This window comes from Petromyzon marinus, chromosome 60, assembly GCF_048934315.1.
Source record: "Petromyzon marinus isolate PM22_M1 ecotype Great Lakes invasive population chromosome 60, UKy_Petmar_22M1.pri1.0, whole genome shotgun sequence".
NCBI lineage: Eukaryota > Metazoa > Chordata > Hyperoartia > Petromyzontiformes > Petromyzontidae > Petromyzon > Petromyzon marinus.
Genome location: NC_133726.1, coordinates 9,530,142 through 9,544,344, shown reverse-complemented (window position 1 = coordinate 9,544,344; position 14,203 = coordinate 9,530,142). Strand labels below are relative to the sequence as shown.

The window sequence follows — 14,203 nt, the reverse complement described above, 5'->3', positions numbered from 1 at the left end:
ATAATCGTTCACGGCGTGACTGCATGAGCCGATTCCTTGCCGCCCTGTGCTTACTCGTGACGTGTTCTCTGTGAGCCCCGGGCGCTAACATTTAACCTCGCAAACCCCGTCTTAGTCGGTCTCCGTGAGCCGTGAGCCTTCAAGAGCAGTGAACCCGAAGAATCATAAAGGTCCATTGGTCTGGCCCCACCAGGCCCAGTAATAAATCCCAAACCTAAAGAATCATAAAGGAGTCCTAGGCTGGGGCCTCCGAGCCTTGGGCATTAATACTGAATCCTAAGAGTCCTAAAGCTTCTATTCTAGATTTAAAGCTTTCGTGACTGCAAGGATCCATACTCTTTGGTTCTATTCGGTAAAGTCACGTAGGTAAAAAATAAAACAACAAAAATCACGACGTTTCGGCCACAACACAAGCGGCCTTCATCAGGTGAAAGGATCAGGCTGTCTCGAGGACAGCGCTGGAGTGAAACACAGCCACGCTCAGACCGCGGACCTTTAAACTGTGTGCGAGCAAACAAGGTGCCTTGACAAAGGAATTAGCATAAAAATTAGCATTTGATTGGCCGACTTTAGAAAAGAGGTGGTGTACGTGCCGGTGGACTTGCCGTTTGGCGTGGGGGGGGGGAGGGGGAGTTTACCTATTGATGGTGTGAAAAGGGCATTTATAAGAGCTATGAAAGTTTGGGGTACCACTACTTGAAAAATATACTGTACCATTGAGATTAGTTTAATGTTTAGTTCGATTTAGAACATCTTTCCAATGTTCTTTGGTTCTTTCGGTAAAGTCACGTAGAATGAGAATAAAATAATAAATTGCTAAAATAAAATAACACAATAATATTCTCACAACGTTTCGGCCACAACACAAGCGGCCTTCATCAGGTGAAGGGACGAGACTGTCTGGTTGCTTAATTTGAAACCATCTTCTGGTTTGAAATTGTGTCTGTGTTTGTAGACCTGAATTGCCTCGTGAACAAATCTCTGATAAAAACCCGTGGGTTTGCAAAGAACCTTGGTATCGGAGAAAATTATATCGTGATCACCCACAGCGTTGTAACAGTGATCAGCCACGGCAGAAGAATTCGTTTTGCCATGTTTCAAATCTGATTTGTGCTCGCGAATTCGGTCAGAGACATGCCACTTTGTCTCCCCGATATAGCAATCACCAAAGGTACAACTCAATTTGTAAACCCCGGGGTACTGTAAGTCAGGAATGACATCCTTCACGGATGGGATCAGATCACTAATTTTGTGTACTGTATTGAACCGGACCTGGATCTTGTGTTTGTTTAGAATTTTGGAAATATTTTTAGTAACGCCTGGTTTATATGGTAGTGTGATGGTTTTGACCGGAGTATCAAGTGGTTGTTTCTGTATGGAGGGAGAAACCTCTTTTCTAAAGTCGGCCAATCAAATGCTATTTTTTTATGCTAATTCCTTTGTCAAGGCACCTTGTTTGCTCGCACACAGCTTAAAGGTCAGCGGTCTGAGCGTGGCTGTGTTTCACTCCAGCGCTGTCCTCGAGACAGCCTGATCCCTTCACCTGATGAAGGCCGCTTGTGTTGTGGCCGAAACGTCGTGATTTTTGTTGTTTTATTTTTTACCTACGTGTCTTTACCGAATAGTCCTACAGCTGTCAGTCTGGCTCATTAAGCCTTGGGCATTAACACGAAGCACTAAAAATTATATCAGTAAAGACACTGCAGTTATACATATGTAGAATTTGACACGTTGGCTTTCACCACCAATATTATCCATAATAAAGGTTTTTTTTGGGTTAGACCACGTAAATATTAATTTGTCGTTAAACCTGCCACCACCACCTGACACAGCCAATCCGTGAGGTTTGTCACGTAAACAAAACGTGCCATCACCTTTACCCCCTCTATTTAAGACCGAAAAGGAGGGGGAATTTTCCACATCTCTGGCTGATCGCCTGATGAGGCCGGTTGTAATCCCCAGCAAAACGTCACGGTCCTCCAGTTGGAAATTTTGTAGTGGGTTCACTCTCCAACATAAAACCGGTGTGCTGAACTAGCATACTACACTATACATTACACTATACACTACACTATTATACACTACGCTACTATGCACTTCACTATACACTCCACTATAATTGTAAATGTTGTAGTGGGTTTACTCTCCAACACACAAGCGGATAGTGCTGAACTAGTAACTAATTGAGCACGTTTTGTTTACGTGACAAACCTTTACGCAATTGGCTGTGTCGGGTTTAACGACCACATTTATATTTACGTCGGTCTAACCCAAAAAAAAACCTTTATTATTATTTTATATATTAAAATAATAAAATAGCCATTACATTACATTGTTAGCAGTCGTGTAAGCGCGAATGTATGAATATCGTAAATTGACTTGAGAAACGAGAGTAAAAATGAGATACGCCGCAGATTGGACGTGACGACAGCTGCTCTAGGAGCCACAGAAGAGCAAGTGGTGGGGGGGCACTGGGTTCGAGAGAGAGAGAGATACCCTCTCCACAGGAGTCCGCGCAGCAGTCGGAAGATCGTGCTGAAATGGAGAAAACAAAAAACATTGCATCATCGCGTTAACTTGGTTTCACAGGAACACAAACGGTGGGAAGTGTCTGGGCAGCACAGCGGGCCAGTTTGTGATTGGAAGGTTACGAGTTCAAATCCTGGTTGGGGGGGGCAGGGGTGTGCCACTGCGGCTAGGAGATGTTGACTCCCTCGCCTAGCATACAGGAGGTCGTGGGTTCGATCCCGACCCTGACGCCTGCTGCTGTATATTTGGAGTTTGTGTGTCTCTCTCTCTCATTATCATCACGGTGGCTAGGAGATGTTAACTCCCTCGCCTGGTATGCAGGAGGTCGTGGGTTCGATCCCGACCCTGACGCCTGCTGCTGTATATTTGGAGTTTGCGTGTTTTTCCCCTCCACATTTACAATCGACATCACGCGTTTCGAGTATTTAGCTGCTGAAAATTTCCACGCAATACGCCACTTCATTGGGTTTATCATCTGTGGCCACGTCACTTCTGAAAAAGAGCTACGTAGCTCAGTGGACCTAACCTAATAAAATATTAAAAGTAGTTTATAGTTTTACTTTAGACTCAGCCCATCATCACTCCCTCCCTTCGGGGGTCCATAAAATGAGTACCAATTTGTGGGGAAAGTCAACACTGGATATCCTATAGACTTGCGAGGTGTTGAGGTGCGGGTGAGGCGCTGGACTGGAATAAAATAACCTGGATGGGAAGAGGGAGAAACACGGAGGTCTGGAGGACGGTTGAGGAGGTGAGGAGTGGAGCCCAAACCACTGGGGTGATGGCTCAGTGAGAGAAGGAGTTCGAGGAGCAGTGAAATGAGGAGGTGAGAAACCTCTGAGATAAGCGGCAAACGTGCCGCCGCCATGTTCAGCTAAACTAAAAACTTTTCTTTAGCTCTTTGTGGCTTATCACTGCTTATCACCGTACCTCCGATTATCACAGTTGGCTATGCACGGTCGAAAGATGTTCAACATACATCATGTGTACATTTATACCAGCCAAATACTCTAAACGCGTGATGTTGATTCTAAATGTGGAGGGAAAAACCGGAGGACCCGGAGAAAAATCGACGCGATCACGGGGAGAGAAAGAAAGAGAGACATGCAAACCTTCAAATATACAGCAGGCGTCAGGGTCGGGATCTAACCCACGACCTCCTACATAGCAGGCGAGGTAGTCAACAACCACGCTGCAAGTGTGAGCGTGAGCTTTGGTGCTTCACCTGCCCGGCACGCCCGTGGGTCGTGCAGCCCGGCGGTGTGGCCGGCGCAAGCCCGGGGCACCAGGAGCATCTCCCGTGGGCGCCCGTCTCTGCCGCCGCTGAGCTGGGCCGCAGCGACCACGTCGGCGGGCAGAGCCAACCGGGCCTGCAACAACAAATGCCGTGTTCCAACGACTCGATGCATCGTGACACTTCGAGTGGTTCGACGCACTGGCCCTTGATGATGTTCTTTATGACAATGATGATGACGGTGATCTCTATCGTCGTCATCATCATCATCCTCAGTATCATCATCAGCAGGCTTTGTTTTTGCAACCTTTTTGTCCGTGATGGTCAACACCGCTGCCCTGAGCCGACGCAGACTGTCGTGGCCCTTGTGCCATCAATAGTTCATGGGACACTCTAGACACACGCAGACGGGGCCTGATGAATTATTACAGCGCCAAACAACAGCCCCTTTTGTCAAGCAAAACAGGAGCTGATGATGACGAAGCAAGCTCTGTGTAATGCGAGCGACGGTTAAAGGAGCCACTTACGTCAAGTTTCAAGCTCACTTCGTTTATCCCAGGAACACGGTCTTGCTTGCAAGGGTTACCTGGGGCAATATTCTGCCAGTACAGGGGGGCGATGATCGCTGTGCACGATAGCGATTGTGTCTACGGAGTACCGACGCTTCGCGACTCTTTGGCGAGTGTTGCTCGTGGTTGCAAGGCACCTTTCACAATTGCCAGCGGATGAAAGGGTCTATGGGGGGGGGCAGTGGTGGGTGCCGTGGTTTGCACACCATGCTCCAATCTTGGCGATCTACCAGTAAATCCCCGTTTGACGCGTGCCGATCAAGCGACACGTTTTTGCGATAATGCATTTTTTTTCATTTACGGATCGTGCTAGCTACAACGTGAGGAGTGGACGGACTACTCACTATAACGTAAATCTAGCACGTTACAGACTACTCACTATAATGTGAGTCTAGCACGTGACAGACTACTCACTGTAACATAAGTCTAGCACGTGATCCTTATGGCGGTACCCCGGGGTATCAAATAATACAAAACGGCCGAGGCAATTATAAAAAATGTTCTGGGATGCAATTTTTTCCAGGGGTGTACTTCACTCCGCGACTGGGGTACCAATCAATCCGAAATCAGTGCTACTCCACAATGTCGAAATGCAGCGAGGACGATTGTGCTGAAACCCTGAATGCTCATATGCACCATAGTGCATCGTGTACAGCTCGTCGAGATGAGTCGATTGCCGCATCGCCGACCATCAACAGAGTAAAAATGAGTGCATCACGGACATTATGTGAGAGCCGGGATACTATGGTACCCCTGGGAACCGCCATAAGGTTCACATGAAGGACTACTACTATAACGTGAGTCTAGCATGGGACGGACTGCTCACTATAACGTGAGTCTAGCACGTGACTGACTACTTACAATAACGACAATATTATAACGACAATATTATAACGACAATATTAAAATGACGAAGCTGGATCTGCACCCCCCCCCCCAACCTTCCAGCAAATTCCCTTTATCGCAGCAATTTTCAGGAATGCAACCCCCTGGCGTTAAACGGAGGGGTAGGGGAGACTCGCTGCATCTCTGACCCACGGCCACGGTCAATATCAGTGCCGTAATCTGAACCGGTGCAGGTGAAACCGCCCCCAATTTTAAAGTGACATTTAGCGCAGGAAACAGTGGGAATCATGGTACAGAAGTTTGGCGCCACTGCACCGTGAACCCGGTCACGGCTAACGTCGTTGGCGAGCGACGTGATCTGGAACTGGTCCTGAGACACGCGCCCGCCCTGCTATTCTAGGGTCACTGAAGTGGCACAGGCTGGGCAATTCGCTACAACCGGAATTGTGGCGGCCACGCGGGCAGGATGCGTGTGTTGCGGAGGAGCCACGTGGAGGAGGAGAACAACAATCTCAGATGTCGGCTGTGTTCCCCGTCAGTGCTAAGTGATGTCAGTGCCCTTTACATGATCCCACACAAAGCCTCGCCCGACACTCAACAGTGACCAGGTGCACCGGTGTCACTCAGCGTGCGCGCGCGTGTGTTAGCGTCATGGGGAGTGGTGGTGCAGTGGTTAGTGTGCTGCGCTACGAATCCGGCGATCCGAGTTCGATTCCCTCACGGTCACCAACGGCGATGATTATCTGAACTGGTCATGGGCCTCCCCTAGGTCGACTCAGCCTCAAATTAGTATCTGGTGTGGTGTGTAAATATCACCACTGGGGAGACAAAGGCAGCCGGGCATGGTGTTGGCCACCAACCCCCTCACGCGCCGTGCTAGCCTTCATAGGTGCTGCTCGCTAACAGCACTTGCCCCAACAATCTGTTAAGGCTACAGGGGAGATATTTGTCTTTGTTCGCCACCGTGTGTCATGGGCAGCGGTAGTACAGCAGTTAGCCCCGGGACTGTCGCAGTGGCCCAGGGCCCAGCAGGTGCCACGGTACCTGCTGGCGGGCACCTGTAGCGGCGAGTGCATGCAGTGCGGCGAGGGCGGGTGCGGCGATCTCGGCGACATCGCCACCTCGCTCGTCATCTCTGCCGCCAGCGGCCGGGCGTCTCGGCGAGGACCTGCCGGCGCCACCGGTGGCGTCCCGGGTGGCGTTGCCGCAGCTCTCGGGCCCGGCGATGCCGCGCCACCGAGCGACTTCTGCGGGGTCCGGGGCGGTGAGGCCAGAGCGGCCGTCGGTGCCAGCACAGGCCTGCCGCAGGCCTCCGGTGTCCAGCTGAAGTTGCCCGCTCTGGCCAACGGCGCGGGCTGCCTCAATACGATCTTCTTGTTGGCATTCTCTTCTATGGGAAACGCAAGGACAATGATTTGCTAACAAGCGGGCCTTTCGCGACCAATGTAAAGATTCGTAAGCGTGCCGGGCTACGAACCCGGTGACCCAAGTTCAATTCCCACTCACGGCCACCACCGGTGTGAGTGAAATGCTGCGTCCTAAACTCCACTCCACCCAACGCAGCCAGTTATTAAAGTCGTCTCGTGTCAATTTATTACCGCTTCGGCAGCACACCGGTGTGTTAGTAACACCCATAATCAATCTGACAACTGCCTGATGATTACATGCCACGTGCATATGTAGGTAGCCAACGGTGCAAATCAGAGGATGGGTGAGTGTATGGGTGAGTGACTATGTGAATTGGTGAGTGACTACCTGAGTCTATGGATGTATATTGAACTTATTTTACACTGTATGTAGCCAACCGTGCTAATCGGAGGTGCGGGGGAAGGACAGCAAACTAAACACAAAACGGTGTTCTAAATGAGCTTCAATCTACATTATTTAAAAGTCCATTGCTGCAGTGGGCTTCCTAATATTGGAAGGGAAGAGCATTCCAGACGGCCGCAGAAGTGCATCTGAAAGCGCCGCGTGACGATGCGGTGACCACTGTCTTTGTTCAATGGCTTCGCCAAAAAAAGGCCACCAGCACCCGGCAGAAAACACCAAGGGGAAACTGCTACAAGCACCAGCTTTGATGTTCTGCCACACCTGCCCTGTGCCACCAGTCCACCCCCTGCCCGTGTGTGTGCTCCTGAAGAAGCTCCCAGCACACGAAGCGAAACGTCGGGACACCAGGGCACAACCGCGCAGCGACTCCAACAGAAGGACACCCCGCCCCCACCCCCTGCCTCCTGGCACATGTTTGTTGTCACTAAGTTATTTGGCCGCCGCTGCTGTAAATTTCCACGCGGTGATATCTGCTACTCGGTTGAGCTATCATTTGTGATGGATCAGGGTCACTTTTGAAAACAAGAGCTACAAAGCCCAGTGGGCACCTTACCTGGTAAAATAAAATATAGTTTATAGTTGACAGAATGACTGCCAGGGTCAGAGATGCTGGGGTGTCAGAATGCACCGCTGAACGAAGCGCATGAACGATAAGAGCTGGGTCTGCCGAGAACACCCACAGAGTGAGGTTGGAGGAGGCAAAAACTAAAACTATTTTTTATTTTACTCTCGTCACGAGACAATCACATCTGTGAAAAAGAGCTTCATAGCTCATCGAATTCCTCCAGGATAAGTAAAGATTCCGATTATAATTCTGTTTGTGTTGCGCGCGCGCCCAAGCGAGCAGCTGGGCCGGAGGCCGCCACGTTACCGCCACGTTACCGGCGTCTGCCCCTTCGCTCCGGGCTCCGTGTCCGTCGTCTCCCGGCTCCGCGTTGTCCCCGCGACTGTCTCCTCCGTCTCCGTCTCCAATTACCCCCGCCTCCGCAATGGGGGGGAGCTCCGACCTGGCCTCGAGAACCGGGGCGGCCATGCTGCCACGCCGCACGCGGTGATGGGCGGCATGGTGGTGAGTGGCGACGACGCTCATGCCTCGCAGCGGGAAGCGCCCAGGGGGTTCAATTCCTGACTCGGGCACCTTTGTACAGAGTTTACAGGCTCTCCTTCTGTTTTGCATGTGTTTCTTCCCATAGTTACAATAAATCCAAACAAATGTAACCGGTCTTGATTTGAAGCTTTCGTGACTGCAGGAATCCATACTCTTTGGTTCTTTCGGTAAAGACACGTAGGTAGAGAAATTAAATACAAAATAATATATCAGTTCCACTGCTGAATTATTTTTTCCGCCTGAGGACGACCGCTTGTGTTGCGATCAAAACGTCGTGATATATTATATTTTATTTTATTTTTCTACCTACGTGATTTTACCGAAAGAACCAAAGAGTATAAATGTAATCTAGATTTGAAGAGTATAAATGTAACCGGTATTGGCCCAAAACATCCCAATGCTCAAAAAATCACCTGCAAATGACTCAATTGCCGTCAAAATGACACGCGGCAGCAGCAGCAACATCGCCCCTGCCGCGGAAAAAAAAGACTTGTCAAAACCCTCCCAAAAAGAAGTCTCCAATTTCGGATATGACTTTGATGCAGCTCGACTCCCTCAAAGGCTGCGGTTTGCGAATAAACAAAACGAGGATGAGAGAGCGCTCACCGTGGCAGACAGAGGGTATTGCTCGTGCCCGGCCGGTGTAAGGGGCCCTCCGGCAGCACCGAGTCGGCGGTGCCCGGTCGCTGTGGGCCAAGGGACAAAGCACTCAAATGGGTGAAGCCCCGCAAATGTTTACAGGAACACGATCCGACTTTGTACACCCTCGAGGGGTGCCGCAGTGGCAGGGAGATGTTGACTACCTCGCCCGGTTTGCAGGAGGCGTGGGTTAGATCCCAACCCTGATGCCTGCTGTATATTTGGAGTGTGCCTGTCTCTCTCTCCTCATCATCACGGTGGCGAGATGTTAACTCCCTCACCTGGTACATAGGAGGTCGTGGGTTCAGTCCCGACCTTGACACCTGCAGTATATTTGGAGTTTGCTGTGTGTCTCTCTCTCCCCGTGGTCACGTGGTTTTTCTCCTCGTCCTCCGGTTTTTCCCTCCGCATTTAGAATCAACATGCGTTTAGATTATTTGGCTGCTATAAATTTCCACACGACAAGCTTCTGAAAAAGAGCTCTAATACTCAGTGGGCCTTACCTGGTAAAATAAACATCATTAAGAGTTTGTTAAAAATAGGTCCCTGAGATCTTCGGATCGCCTTCTTCTAAGAACAGTCTGTTCTTCTCTTATAACGCAGCGGTAGTTGCATTCCTGAAGAACACCGTGTTATGGAAAAATCGCGATATAATATATAATATAAGGGGGTAAAGCATAGTCCGCGATAATACGTGAGATGCGTACGCAGGCTGACAGCGACTCAGGTGCATGAGTAGCATCTAGAAGCATCCCGCAGCATCCCGGCTTGTTGTGTGAGCATAGGTTTAAGCCCTAGGTCTGGGTGTCTATACATCTCAATGTTTTTTTCAGGGAGAGTAGTTTTGAGCCATAGGTCTGAGTGTCTCTCTATAAGGAGGTTCATTTCTTTAGAACTGCCTTTTGTGTTTAGTTTGCTGTCCTTCCCCCACACCTCTAATTAGCAGGGTTGGTTATGTACGGTGGCAAAAGAAGTTCAACATACACACATAGACTCACATAGTCACTCACCCAATCACATAATCACTCACCCACACACTCACCCATCCTCCAATTAGCACGGTTGGCTACGTATGGTGCGAAAGAAGTTCAACGTACATACATACAAAGAACGCTTTGATAGAATCCAATCAAAATCTCTTCACCCTGTTGATGATCCACGGCCCTATCCACCTATCTTGTCCCTCTCGCTCTCTCTCTCATCGTTGCTCTCTCGCCTCGCTTTGTTCCATGTACGTTCAGCCCTTCTCTGAAGCCTCATGATGTCACCGTCCGTCCGTCGCTTCCCCCCGCTCGAGTTACCACCCGCTATTCACCCCCCCCCCCCGGCCAATTGTTGCCGTGCCGACCCTGCAATGCACAGTGCGCTGCCCCTCCTCCCTTGTACTTGCTTCCTCGTGGCCTCACAGAGAGAAGCGACTGGGTTCGATTCCCGACTCGAGCACCTGTTTGGTACGCTCTCCCTCCCGTGTTCTGCATGGATCTCCTGAGGGTTCTCCGGTTTCCTCCTTTAGCTAAAGACACCAAACTGTGTGACCGGTAAAGGCCCAGACATCCCAATGCTGAAACATTCCCTGCAAGATTACTAAGTTGGGATCACACAGAAGCAGCAACGACATCATCTCCTGACTTGAAACAACTTGGCAGGAACCTCCTGAGTAAACAAACTTAAATAAAAAATATATACAAAGTCCTCTTCTGTCCACCCAGCCAACTCTTCATCGTGTGAACCATCATGTGAACTCTGGTCATACTCGCAGCGGCTTTGGCTAGCCATCGAACAAAAACGGCCGCCGTATCGTGGGGCGCTTTCAGATGCGCTTCTGCAGCCGTCTAGAACGCCATTCTTTCCGATATTAGGAAGCCACTGGAGGCTTTGCACTTTCAAATCATCTCAATTGAAAACTCACTTCTTTTAACTTGGTTTTTGTGTTTAGTTTGTTGTCCTTGCCTCTCGCACCTCCGATTAGCATGATTGGCTACGTACGGTGCGAAAGAAGTTAAACATATGTACACAAATTCATAAGGCCCAGTTCTGTAGGGGTCAATGTGTTTGGTCATTGCTCCAGCGCTGTCGTGCCGAGGAGCTGTGTGGGGAGGCTCGGCCCCCTTGCTGTAAGGGGGAGCTCAGCCACCCTTCTATGTTCGTACCGTCAAGTAAAAAAATCCTTGCTGGAATATTTAACACCAGGTGGCGATGAAGAGACAGGCATCACAGCCTTTTCATAATCACGAGGACTCTCCCCCCCCCCCCCCATGTCCTCAACGTCGATCATCGCGTTCCGCGCGTACTCACGTCGATCATCGCGCGCAGCGCATCCTCGCACGCGCCGCCATCCGGCGCTGCCGCCGTGGCGAGCAGCACGAAGCGGCGGTGGAAGCGCATCTTGACGTGCGAGTCCCTGACGGAGAGGAGCCCCACGGCGCCCAAGCCCAGCTCCACGCTGCGCCCGCCCGCCAGCGCCCGCTCCAGCGTCCGCAGCAGGCAGTGGACGGCGCCCTCAGCCTGGGCGCGCGACACGCCGCTCTCCAGCGCCAGCGCCGTCCAGTTCAGCTGCACCACCGGGATCTCCCCTGGAGGGTGAACACGACGCAGGGGCGGTGGGGTCGAGACGCGCCGGCGTGAGGGGTCCGGCCGGTCAACGATTACAGGCGGCCGTTAGGCACGCCGCCAAAAATATTACCCACCGGTACCCGATTAGTGCGATTAAGTTGCTCGCAGTGACGGGGATAAAAATGTCGTTTGCGGGGCAGCTTAGGAGTGGCAGGCCTGTGTAACCACGGCCCCGCGTGAAAATATGCTGTATGAAGTGGAGTCACGTGACGAGTGAAACGGAGTCACGTGTTTCTGGCTCATCTTATCTTAACGGAAATTATACAGCACCTTAACCAAGGCACTTCGCAAAGAATGAACAATAGCATTATATACGAATGAGACGGTGGAGATGAGGTGAATGAAATGGCTGAGAGGAAGCAATTGGGGGAAAATCTGTGATGATGCGTGACATCGGTGAAAGTGAAATTGATGACAGTAAATGATGATGGGGGCAAATGAGTGATAGCCATGTAATCATTGTAAATGATGATGAATGGATTGAATGAATAGGGGTGAATGAGTGAGAGCCATGCAATGATAATAATTATTATTCTGATAGTAAATGATGATGATGAATGGATTGAATGATTGGGAGTGAATGAGTGATGGCCATGTAATGATAATAATAATACATATTATTCTGATAGTAAATCATGATGAATGAATTGAATGAATGGAGGTGAATGAGTGATGGCCATGTAATGAGCATATGAAGAGATAACAGTAACAGTGGTGATGGTTATCAGGGGGAGATTAAGGGGTCGTGGGGTGAGCTAGAGAACAATAGGTGAGTTTTGAGCAGAGACTATGTGCTGTGGGGATTCCTCGCCCCGGCAGTAGAGTCTCAGTGCCGCTGTCAGAATGACCGCCGACGATCGGGAGCGGCTGGGGGTATCAGAACGCACCACTGACGTGCGGCTTGCTGTGCGTCAGGCCGTGCGTCTGAATGAGCTTCTCCGAGACGCGCAGGACCGGGCGGCGCACCGCTACGCTCCGCCCGCCGCTCATTGGCAGCCTGTGCAGCGCGAACGTGAACGTGCCCAGCTCGGGGATGTGAACGCCCTGCACACGCCACAACGAGCACACGACACGCACGCGACAACACACGCAACATGCACGCGACACACACGCGACACGCACGCAACAATATACACACATCAACACACACGCAACACACAACAACAACAACCGCCATTCGCCACTAAGTGGCGGTGACGTCACCACGACGCTTGTACCAGGCCATGTGCACCTTGAGGCCACGTGCAGTGTCGAACGCCCGCGGGCAGGAGGGCAGACCCAGGTGCCACGGGTCGACTGACTAAGATGACTGAGATGACTGGCTGATGCACCACCTGTGCCCCCCACTGTGCCAATCTGCTGTGCTTTAGCCACCCGGCGCTCCGCTCATTGTTGTGAGCATCGCTCCTCCGTCCTCCCTTGTTGTTGTAGGGCAACTACCCTCCAAATGCCCAGTAGCGTCCTTCACGAGCCTCCTCCACAGAGGCCGATTTTGACACCACTGGGACCAGTCATCGGCAAGTCCACTCAGCTCCACGTCCTCCTGTACCACATCACTCCATCTCTTCTCTAGCCCGTGCCGCGCCCGTTTAGCCCTCTCGATCCGGCCGAACAAAAGCTGTTTCGGCATGCGGTGGCTGGGCATGCGGGCTACATGACCCAGCCAACACAGCCTTGCCTGCCGGAGGAGCTCACCGATGGGACCTTGCCCAGATCTTTCAAAGATTTGTGAGCTCCTCACACAATCCACCCTGGTTAAACCCAGGATGGATCGTAAGCAGGCTTGCCTAAATGTTTCTAACCGGCGAAGATGTTCCATTAGGAGGGTCCACGTTTCGCAAGCGTAGAGAAGGGAGGGAATGACCGTGGCCGAGAAGACCTGAAGCTTAGTGTGGAGCGACAGACCAGGTAGCTTCCACACAGCGTTACGCAACCGATGAAAATATATTGCCGCTCGACTGATTCGGAGTGAGACCTCTGCTGTTAAACTGGAGCCGGTCATAAGCACACTGCCAAGGTATGGGAAACTCCCCACTCTCTCCACAACTGCCCCATCACCAATTGGGAGTTGTGGGGGTGGAGTGTCCGATGTTACAAAATACCCAGGCAGGTGCTTAGTTTTGGTGGGGCTGATGGTAAGGCCCCATCTCTTAGTGGTACGCTCCAGTTTCAGCAGCAGCGTCTCCAACTCCTCCTCACACACACACGCAACACACACGCAACAACACGCACACGACACACGCGCAACACGCACGCGACATGCACGCAACAACACGCAGGCAACAACATGCAGGCAATAACATAGAGACCCACAGAGATCCAGAGACTCATATAGAACCATAGAAACCCAGAGACCGACAGAAACCGATAGAGACCCATACTCATATGTACGCATGTGTAGTGTTTATAATGACAAATAAACTTTTCATGAGGCACACTCTGTTTATTGTCTTTCTTCTCTTACACAGTCCTTAACACACAGAGGGGTATACGGTCCCCTCACCCGATACCCTAAGAAGGTACAGCCTCCGGACTTAGCGGGACCTACACACAGATCTCTTGCTAACCTAAGGAGGTACAGCCTCCTGTCTTGGCAGGACTTACACGTCTACCGCTAGCCTAGAGTCCTCCGGCTGGGACCTAGGGGAGGCTATCTGACCCACCGCTGGCCCGGTGGATCTTGACCACTGGATACGCCGAGCCTTCGCCCTCAAAAGGGCTGTAAGGCTGGGTCCAGGGTCCTGTCTATCTTCAGCCCGGGCTTCAGTCTTCGTGTAGGGAGAGAACTCCCTGCGCTCTGCGTGCTCACCCTTCTTATACCCGTTTGTGGCCAGG

The 14,203-nt window shown here is 51.1% G+C and overlaps 1 protein-coding gene across 7 annotated transcripts in view; it reads right to left on the bottom strand.

Moving 5' to 3' along the window:
• The window catches only part of CCDC81 (coiled-coil domain containing 81), a 47,215-nt gene that overhangs the window by 11,106 nt on the left and 21,906 nt on the right, over window positions 1-14,203 (bottom strand). For 6 of the 7 annotated variants that reach the window (XM_076053364.1, XM_076053362.1, XM_076053365.1 and 3 more), the window contains 7 exons: window positions 12,256-12,412; window positions 11,051-11,328; window positions 8,723-8,802; window positions 7,891-8,042; window positions 6,223-6,568; window positions 3,755-3,899; window positions 2,497-2,535 (listed from right to left, as the gene is read on the bottom strand). In XM_076053364.1, the coding sequence (XP_075909479.1) occupies window positions 2,497-2,535; window positions 3,755-3,899; window positions 6,223-6,568; window positions 7,891-8,042; window positions 8,723-8,802; window positions 11,051-11,328; window positions 12,256-12,412 (1,197 nt within the window). The remainder of the gene's footprint in view (window positions 1-2,496; window positions 2,536-3,754; window positions 3,900-6,222; window positions 6,569-7,890; window positions 8,043-8,722; window positions 8,803-11,050; window positions 11,329-12,255; window positions 12,413-14,203) is intronic. The other variant, XM_076053361.1, reaches the window with a different exon arrangement.